This window comes from Taurulus bubalis (assembly GCF_910589615.1).
Source record: "Taurulus bubalis genome assembly, chromosome: 3".
Classification (NCBI taxonomy): domain Eukaryota; kingdom Metazoa; phylum Chordata; class Actinopteri; order Perciformes; family Cottidae; genus Taurulus; species Taurulus bubalis.
Genome location: NC_136591.1, coordinates 18,033,800 through 18,044,460, shown reverse-complemented (window position 1 = coordinate 18,044,460; position 10,661 = coordinate 18,033,800). Strand labels below are relative to the sequence as shown.

At 44.0% G+C, this 10,661-nt stretch overlaps 1 protein-coding gene across 1 annotated transcript in view; it reads left to right on the top strand.

Moving 5' to 3' along the window:
* Nucleotides 1-1,328: 1,328 nt before the first annotated feature.
* The window catches only part of nmbr (neuromedin B receptor), a gene marked incomplete at both ends in the record, with an annotated part of 31,466 nt that continues 22,133 nt past the window's right edge, over nt 1,329-10,661 (top strand). The window contains one exon of the mRNA XM_079216363.1: nt 1,329-1,738. Coding sequence (XP_079072489.1) covers nt 1,329-1,738 — 410 coding nt within the window. The remainder of the gene's footprint in view (nt 1,739-10,661) is intronic.

Here is a 10,661-nt window from a genome sequence, read left to right as displayed (position 1 = left end):
ATGAGTGTTCGGAGGAGAATCTGGTGAATCACAGAGTGACTCGTCACCTCTCAGCTCTCGTTGTGCGTTTTGTTAAATCTAAAGACGACCTTTCTTTCCTTCAGATGAGCCGTGAGCAGAAGAAGCACTTCTGGTGGAGACTGACCCCAGAGCTGCAGAGCGACTTTGTGGGCCTTAATCCCTCAACCTGCCACCGGCTCCCTGTAGCTGTCACACTAAGTGCTTTTTTTATTTTAATAATCAATCTGATGCAGGAGAGATAAAATTAGGCAGGAGAAGAAACACACGTCCTCTTTGTGTGTGTGTTTGTTCCCCTGAGAGAGAAGACGCGTGCAGCTGTCAACATGAGCTCACCATGGGTTCAGATCCCACTCAGGCTATGGGTTCTTCGCTCGACTGCAGCTTTTTAATGCAAATCAACGACGGTTTTGTGCTCTGATCATAATTATTAATAGTTGCATTGATATTCATATTGCCAATATCATTCCTGATTTTGTTATCATTATAATTCTACTGCTGCTGTTCTTCTTCATCAGCTACTACTCATTATATGAATCATTATGTCACATTTAATGTGTTATAACTATGTTATAACTTCATTAATCACGTGACATCTATTGTACTTCTAGTCACATGCCATATATTGTATTTCTGATCACATGACATCTATTGTACTTCTGATCACATGACATATATTGTACTTCTAGTCGCATGGTCATGTGAAATGGGATCTATTGTACTTACATGACATGACTTTGGGGAGTTGCTCCTGTTCATGCGAGGGTCAAAGGTCAGAGGAAGTCGTATGTGTTGTAAAGAAAAAAAATACACTGTCCACATACTTTTGGCCATATGGTGTATCCTCCCCTTTCTCTCTTCCTCCCTGAATATTTGTATTTTTGTCATCTTTGCTTCGCTTTCTCCATCCCTCTCTTCTTCATCTCTTAATGCTAGTCGTTCTCTCTCTCTCTCTCTCTCTCTCTCTCTGTCTCTCTCTCTCTTTCACACACACACACACACACACACACACGGAGAGAGTCAGTCTCCGTTAGCGGTGTGAAAGCAGCCTCCTTCTCTTCGTGAGTCTCTCTCCTCTCACCTTCTCTCTCTCTCTCCTATCACCTTCTCTCTCTCCTCTCGCCTTCTCTCTCTCCTCTCACCTTCTCTCTCTTTCTCCCCCGGTGAGATCGGAGCCCATCTCATGATAAACTCATGTTACGCAAAGTTGTATCGGAGTAGAACCTACAACCCGTTGTCTTTACGCGCGGAGCCTCCCGACGCGCGCCCGCCATCGTCCCGCTCCTTCCGTGGATCTTACCGCCCAGGTGATGGACGACGAGTTCCCGTCCAGCCTCGCCGAGGCTCTGAGCACCAACTCCACCGAGGAGCCCGGCTGGTGGGCGTCCTCGGACAGCGCGGAGACAGCGCACTTAACCGCCGTGCGCTGCGTCATGACCTCGGTGTACATCCTGATCATCACCGTGGGTCTGCTAGGCAACGTCACCCTGGTGAAGATCTTCATCACCAACAGCGCCATGCGCAGCGTGCCCAACATCTTCATCTCCAGCCTGGCGGCGGGAGACCTGCTGCTGCTGGTTACCTGCGTGCCGGTGGACGCCTTCCGCTATTTCTCCGAGGAGTGGGTATTCGGCGAGGCGGCGTGCAAGCTCATCCCCGTCATCCAGCTCACCTCGGTCGGCGTGTCCGTGTTCACGCTCACGGCGCTAAGCGCGGACAGGTAGGACGAGCTCTGTTCTCCATCATGTTCATGAGCGGGGAGCGTGCCTTAGCATCATCATCATCATCATAGGGACCCGATCACATGCCAATATACTACATCATGGGGGTCGTGCATATATAAGCAGGTATTATTGTACTGCAGTACTTTTACTCATAAACTTCCTCCTTCACTGATCTCAGATGATCATCATTCATATAAACATCTGCAACATCAATATAGTAAAGTTACATTTCAAGGTACTTCCCTTCAGTATTTCTATGTGATGCCACATTGTACTTCTACTGCTCTACGTGTACTACATCGTGCTGTTTACTCCGGACCCTCCTTTTATTTGTCAGTATAATAATCATAAACACGATGCATTGCTCCAGAAGAAGCTGCAGCAGCATCGACACGCTGCTGCCGTCTCGCTTTAAAGATGCAACAGGTTTATTTGTACTCATTTCTTCTTTTCAATATTTTTTGCGTGCTTTGTAGATTAATAATGACAATTTCTGGTTTTGCTGATTTCCCTCCGATGCTTTTTAATGCAGTACTTGTACTTGTAAACTAAGTACTTGTATGAGTGTTGAGGGCCCTACACGGAGGTCTTCCTGCGATGAGGACCTCCTGTCTCTCATCTTCTGACATCTGCTGTACGGGTTCATCCTTTGCTTCCGTCGCTCCTCCTGACTGTGACCGTGGGAGTTGATCAGATGTTCTCGCTGTGAGGTGATGTCACAGCGGGGGTTCTGACACATGACGGTGTGATGAAGCTGTGACGTCTTCCTCGTGCTGTGCAGCGTAATTATCCTTGCTTGAGCTGATTTGTGGGGCGACATTTATTAGTGTCGGATAACGAAGAGGAGGAAACGATGAAGACGAAGATGAGGAGATAGTAAAGACGAGGAGATAGTGAAGAGGATCAGGAGATAGTGAAGAGGATAAGGAGATAGTGAAGAGGATGAAGAGATAGTGAAGAGGACAGCGATGCACTAAAAAGATTTTCAGTATCACTGAAGATAAGACAAGAGAGATAAGAGAAGACAACGAGAGACAATAGAAGACAATAGAAGACGATAGAAGATAAGAGAGACAATAGAAGATGATAGAAGACAAGAGAGACAATAGAAGACGATAGAAGATAAGAGAGATAAGAGAGACAATAGAAGACAAGAGAAGACAAGAGAAGACAATAGAAGACGATAGAAGATAAGAGAGACAATAGAAGATGATAGAAGACAAGAGAGACGATAGAAAACAAGAGAAGACAAGAGAAGACGATAGAAGACGATAGAAGACAAGAGAGATAATAGAAGACAAGAGAAGGTGATAGAATACAAGAGAGACAATAGAAGACAAGAGAGACAATAGAAGATAAGAGTAGACAATAAAAGACAATAGAAGACAAGAGAGATGATACAAGACGATAGAAGACAAGAGAGACAATCGAAGACAAGGAAATACAATAGAAGACAATAGAAGAGAGCCGAATATTACTCAATAGCGGAATATTACTCAATAACACATCGTTCTGGGAGATTAATCGATGTTTTTATCTCCACACTGAAAGATTACAGAAGTCTTTTTTGTGCTTCTACTTCTTCATCTGTCCTTCTGTCCTTCTATCTTTCTATCTTTCTATCTTTCTGTCCTTCTATCCTTCTTTCCTTCTATCCTTCTGTCATTCTGTCCTTCTGTCCTTTTATCATGATGTTATTCTATCCTTCTGTCCTTCTGTCCTTATGTCCTTGAGGACCACTATTGCAAAGTAAACACACGTTTAAAGATGCAGACATGTGGACTTATAAAAGAGGAAATTGACCTTAAGTGAAGTCATCTTGGAAAATCAAGACAATTTCAAAAGTGTGGACATTCTTTTTTTAGGTCAGGAAATGTTTACTTGAAATAGGACATTTGTGGCGACTTAGGAACAATTTAGAAAACTGGAATGATTTTGAAAAAAGATGACGTTTTTGAAAAGCGAGGATTTATTCTTTTCTTTAAATGTCAGGACATTTAGTTTGAAGTCAGAACACTTAGAGAAAGTTAGTCCGGACATTTGAAAATAAAGTGAGGACATCTTTAGAAATTAGGGACAGAGAGGACATCAAGATATTCTTTTGAAAATTATTTAATTTATTATAATTTAGAAGTGAAGAAAGGGTGAGTTTTGGACAATGATGATGTGTTTTTTTGAAACTTTATCTTAGAAGTCAGGACACTTTTGGAAAGTTGAGGACATTTGAAAAAGACAAAGTAAGGATATCTCCAGAATATGGGGACACTTTTGGGAAAGTCAGGTCATTTGTTATAATTGAGTAAACCTTTGAGAAGATGGAAAGGAGGATATTTATGAAGACATCGTGTTCTGTCCACACTTCACTGGGCGTCTTCAAGGGTTGATGCAGCTTTTTATAGATTATATGGTTCTAATAAACTAGACCAGTGGTTCTCAACCTTCTGTAAAATATGTTTTCAGCGAACTACCCCCTAACCAGCGCAAAGCATTCTTAGTTGAAAAAAAGATGTAATACACAGCGCTGTGCCTGATGTGTCTGATTTAATATAGAATATATACAATTCTGTTTATGAACTTACACTTATATTTCATTGAATATTTATGAAATAACAATTTATAAAGGACTTTTGAATGGATGTTGCTTTTACATATATATATTTTTTTAATCTCCACGTACCCCCTTTTGAGAACCACTGAACTAGACAAAACTTTATTCATATGACTGTCCCCACATGAATAGAAATGCAGCTCACTAATACCCCTGAACATGAATTATTTAAAATCTCTGTCATGTTTAAAGACCTAATGTGTGTGTGTGTGTGCAGGCCCGGGGTGGGTAATCGGGAGAATCGGGAGAGTTCCCGGTGGGCCGCTTCACTTCTGGGACGGTCGAGAATTTTATTTGTTGACATTTGTCACGTTAGTCCATCTTCTCTTAAAGTGGGCTACACACGTTCCACATTCTGACACCTCAGCCTCTGCATGGGTTGTACCATGCGAGGAAGTTCACTCCTCCCAAATAGAGTTGGTTCGGTCCATTATGGAACCAACCAACTCTATTTGGGAGGGGAGAACTTCCTCATATGGTAAAACCGGTGTACCATGCGAGTTCTCCCCTCCCAAATAGAGTTGGTTCGGTCCGTAGCCCGTCTTTTCCCAAAAGTTTTCTCAGATAGGCTACCAATAGCTGGGCCAGCCCGACCGCAAAGATACGCATCAGGGAGGATGGACGGGAGGAAGAGGGCAGGAGGGGCGATCCATAGACTTTGCAAATATTATGCAAATATTGATATATAATATTGATATTGAAGTATGCAGTAATATGACTCTTATTTTTTCTTTGTAGTTTCGGAGCAGCAGATAAGACAGTCTCCTGCTGAAAATGATGAGCCCGACATTTGCAATGAGGAGGCCATGACTACAGGGACAGGTAGAGAGGATAACAGGGGAAACAATATGAATTAAAGTTATATATTGTAAGAAAGAGCAGTATATGACAGTACTTGATGGACCAATATGCATTGTTTGCTCAGAAGTGGGTGTAGTAAAGGAGTAAATCACCACTATTTAATACTCATGCAGAAAAATGACAATGACCATGACAATGACGGCCCCCATGAGGTCTCACTACAACAAATCTGTGTGTGTGTGTGTGTGTGTGTGTGTGTGTGTGTGTGTGTGTGTGTGTGTGTGTGTGTGTGTGTGTGTGTGTGTGTGTGTGTGTGTGTGTGTGCGTGTGTGCTCTCATATGTCCAAGAGAGACTGAGGCAGATAGGAGGAGAGAGAGATGAAATGATTGTGATGAATACATGATAGAGTGATGAAAGTTAAAATTAAAATCGAGAAATTGCGTCTGACGGAAAGAAAGAACCAGAATGAGAACGGAGTAGTCATTATATTAATTAATTTAAAAATGATCCACCAAGAATTACAACCATGTCTCCTTCCTGATGTCTGAGGTAAAGAGTTGCATGTGGGAGTGGATGAGGAGAAGCGGCTTCAGTAAAAAGAGAGAACCCGGATCAGCTCCAAAGAGGTGGAGGTCACCTGCATGTGTATGCATCCGGTGTGAATATGAAGGAGCTGCAGTTTGAGTTACAGACAGGTGAAGATGTGCTGCTCAGTGAGGGATTAGAACAGGAGAGACACCTGGAGCTCTTTAATTCATGCGGGAGGCCTGCAGGGGCGGGGTCATGCTCTGCAGGCGGCGACCGCTCGGCGGCCGACTCCACGGACACTTGAGATGGGCCGAGGTCGATGACGTTGCTCTGAGGCGAGCGTGCGTGATGGAAGAGTTAGATGAGAGACAATAGAAGACAATAGAAGACAATAGAAAACGATAGAAGACAAGAGAGACAAGAGAATACAATAGAAGACAAGAGAAGACAAGAAAAAACAAAGGAAGATGATAGAAGACAAAAGAGACGATAGAATACAAGAGAAGACGATAGAAGAGGTCAGAAGACGATAGATGACGATAGATGACGATGGAAGACAAGAAAAGACGATAGAAGACAAGAGAAGACGATAGAAGATAAGAGAAAACGATCAAAGACGATAGAAGACAATAGAAGACAAGAGAAGACAAGAGAAGACAATAGAAGACGATAGAATGTGCGAACGAGAGTCCGTGCCGGTCTGGTCGTTCCCTGTCTGAAACAAGCCGGACCGCTCCAATGACGCACGCGCCTTAACGAGCAATTACCGGCCCGATTCGCCACCCTCTGAACCCCTCAAGGTCAGCCCGCCGTGGAGGCGGTCCGAAGAGAGTAGAGAGAACGGGAAGAAAAAGAAGAAATGCTAGAATGCGGTCGCATCCCCCGGGGGCCACACGGAACGGCCTTCTGAGGGTGGATTAGATTTGAGAAGCAGATAAAGAGCTGTAACGTTCAATAAAGCCAACATGAGACACAGGGTGCATGAGGGCATATTTGGTTTCTCAAATAAGGCTGATAATATGGTTAAAAAGTAATATGAGCTTAATACAACAAGCACGATCTTGTTTTCTTTCTGTTGGGAAGAGTTCAGTATGCGTGTGACTTATTAGAGGCAGAAACTTGATATGATAACCCGATAACCTGATAACCTGATAACCCGATAACCGTGAAGGTGTCTTTCTGGGCTCCAACGAACAATCTGAGTAGAAATAAATGACGTCCGTGTGTCCGTGCGTCCGCCTCGTATCAGCTGATCCAATCTGCTTCAAACTCGATGGCCGTGGCACCGGGTGCCATTTGGACTGGCGACACATTCGATATCCATCAACAATCAATAGTACCATGTGATGGCGGCTGGGGCTTCAGGTCTTCGAGGACAGAGTCGGGCCGCCCTTCACATGCTGGGGTTGAGGTCAAACAAACACAGGACTTTCACCCAGGAGGCCACTGCCCTGTGTCTCAAGTGTGAAGCCGAAAGTCAGCGTTGTCTTCTTCTTCATGTTTGCTAATGTTGTAACATACGCCACCTAGTGGATGGTAGAGGATTTATAACCAAACCAACATATTTTCCTCAACAACACGACAAGTAGCTTGGTTTTGATGCCAAGAGGTCCAGACCAGTTGTGAAGTGACAAAGACGAAGTCCACCGAGGAGGACTTGAGAGTCACCAAACATGGGAACATTTTAGGCTCGTCTTAACCGGACCTTAACCAGATAACCGGACCTTAAAATGACCTTTTAACCAGATAACCAGATCTTTACCAGATCTTAATCAGACCTTTTAACCAGAGAACCAGAAAACCAGACCTTAACCAGGCCTTAACCAGATAACCAGACCTTAACCAGATAACCAGACCTTAAACAGACCTTAACCAGACCTTTTAAACAGGCCTTAACCAGATAACCAGACCAAATCTATATTTCCTTTTATGACTTGTTCTTTTATATTTTGTGTTTGTATTAAATTTCTATTGCTGAAGTAAATATATATAGGTCGAAATTGACCCGTAACACCCAGTGGCGGGCCGTGCTTTTCAGACCTCCGCCTTCAAATAAACAGCTAAACAGCTGGCGCGCCCACCTCCCCGCCCGTCACAGCGCGATCTCACTATTACGAGCATGCAGGACCGACCTGAGGAGCTATGTCTGGACCGACTGGGCCACTGACCAAACATATACATCCACGCCTGCAGGCTGAAGGCTGCAGGTAGTGCAGAGGAACAGACAGAGGACAGAGGAAGACAAGGAGCTGTGCAATGAGAAAATAAGCTGTTAGGGAAAAATAATTATAATACATGTAGTGTATTTGTGAAAAACAATTAAATTATAAAATAGCTATAACTTTGTGATTCTGTTTAGGCCAGCAGCGAAGGCTTAGCAGGCCCTGACGGCCCACCACTGGTAACACTCTTGATTCTCTTGAGGTTCATTTTACCATTTTTTAAAAATTGAAATCGAGAGGTATACTGACAAAGAAAAGGCCCAGAGGCCCAGACCAAAAATATTAAAACATACTGTAGTGGCCATTTGTCCGGTAAATCAAATAAATAAATATAAATGAAAGAAAATAAACCAATATCAAAAGCCACTGATGCACCGTAGGTTATGTTATTGACGCAGCCAAAATAATGCAGGGTCCAATGCGGGAGTCTGGTCTTATTGCTATTTATTGTAACTTAAAATAATCAAACAAACAAATAAACAAACAAAACGCCCCATGCTGCCTCTCCCGTGCTGACCTGTCACTGTCGCTGCTGCTGGCTGGCTGGCTGGCTGAAAACTATAGGCCTACCCAGGTGCATCCCGGTCCTATACCCGCCTACTCCTTTAAGTACACCAGGTGCCTACAGCATTACCCAATTAACAAACTAAAACCTACGTAAAACAACTATAAATAAACAATACCACTTGTGAACAAAAATAACTTATATTATTATTAAATAGCTCCTACACATACAACAATATTTTCATGGATAAGAAAGCCTAACAAGGTACCCAAGAGATGAGAAACAAATTGGATGATAAATAATTGTTTTTAGTGTATTTATTTACAGCTGATTTAAGACATGGGTCAAAACCAAGCAGCTCCGACTCCACAAAACACCGGAAGAATATTCCAGAGAATTCCAACAAAAACCTTCTGCATTTTTCACTCCAACGGATTGTAGATACGAGATGGAGAGACTGCAGAGCAGCCTCGGGGGCGAGCCACTATTAAAAGAGTGGTAGGACAGAAAGAGAGAGAGAGAGAGAGAGAGAGAGAGAGAGAGAGGCAGGAGATGGACAGGAGCGAGCTGCATTAAGATTGCAGCAGCAGCAGCCTTCAGGTGCATGCTGGGAGCAGCTGAGTGTGTGTATGTGTGTGTGTGTGTGTGTGTGTGTGTGTGTGTGTGTGTGTGTGTGTGTGAGAGAGAGAGAGTGTGTTTCCTGCAGTAAAGGTAAAGGTCAGCACATCATCTGTCCTTCATGGGAGCAGCTTAAACAGAGGTAAAGCTCTGGATTGCAGTTTAGATCCAGAGCTTTACCTTGGACCGGCTCAGAGGAAACATTGTGTTATTGGACATGAGTTCTCCATTCAACATTTAGGGTCTGAAGTTTCATCCGCGAGCAGAGACAATCTCTTCCAGAAAGTGTGTGAGTGTTTCCTGTTGTGTCTGCAGTGGACGTTGGATCCATCCCCCTGAGCTCCTTCCTCGGTGGACTTTGTGTCCCTGTTTCCTCCTTCACCACCTGGACACATGGTGTTACTGGACGCCGGCTCTTGGGAGGACGGCCTCCTGGTTTCGGGGCTAAATGAATGAATGTTTAGCAACAGGCTTCCACCTAAAGCGCTGTTTGGTCAGCCCGTTAACAGGAAGCTCATTTCCTGATCCCACAGTTGTGAGCCTGATGGCCTCTAATGAGCCCCTAACGAGGCTTAAGTTGCCCTGAAGGTCCTAGACAAGCTCAACGAGGCTAATGGCTAATGAGCCTAATGATTGGAGTGGTTACTGGAGCCCCGATTACTTCCTGTCAAGAGGATGCACACAAAAACATCAGCTGACTTTAGGAGGTGGTGGAACAGTGATGCTCCGGCAGAACACATGGAAAACACTGTCTGTCTGATTCCAAACCAGTGGAGTCACACCCTGGTGGTCAGGAGAGAGAATGCAGCTTTAACACATAAAACATAGACTTCTATACAACCAGAGGAGTCGCCCCCTGGTGGTCAGTAGAGAGAATGCAGCTTTAACACATTTAGCATAGACTTCTATACAACCAGAGGAGTCACCCCCTGGTGGTCAGGAGAGAGAATGCAGCTTTAACACATGAAGCATAGACTTTTATACAACCAGTGGAGTCCCACCCTGGTGGTCAGGAGAGAGAATGCAGCTTTAACACATTTAGCATAGGCTTCTACACAAACAGAGGAGTTGCCCCCTGGTGGTCAGGAGAGAGAATGCTGTTTTAACACATGAAGCATATACTTCTATACAATCAGAGAAGTCGCCCCTTGGTGGTCAGGAGAGATAATGCAGTTTCAACACATTTAGCATATGCTTCTATACAAACAGAGGAGTTGCCCCCTCGTGATCAGGAGAGAGAATGCAGTTTTAACACATGAAGCATAGACTTCTATACAACCAGAGGAGTCACCCCCTGGTGGCCAAGAGAGCTAATGCAGCTTTAATACATAACGCATAGGTTTCACTCCTCAGAGCCGGAAGGTCTAAATCCGAAAGTGTAAAGGAAATACTCCTGTCTTTTTTGTTTCGGGGAGAGTTGGGTGATCTGTTTTTTTTGCTCCGGTCCGGTTTTCGAGGTCCCACCAGATGGCTTTAATGCATCATTATAACACGGTCTGGTAGTAAGGGTTCGATAGAAGGGCCGGTTCAGGTTCTGGAACCACAGCCAAACAGAAAACAAACAATAAGACAGACTCTATGATGAAACACGATCTGCTATCTAACCGGAGGGTGAGCTGTCTTCATTCATTCAGAA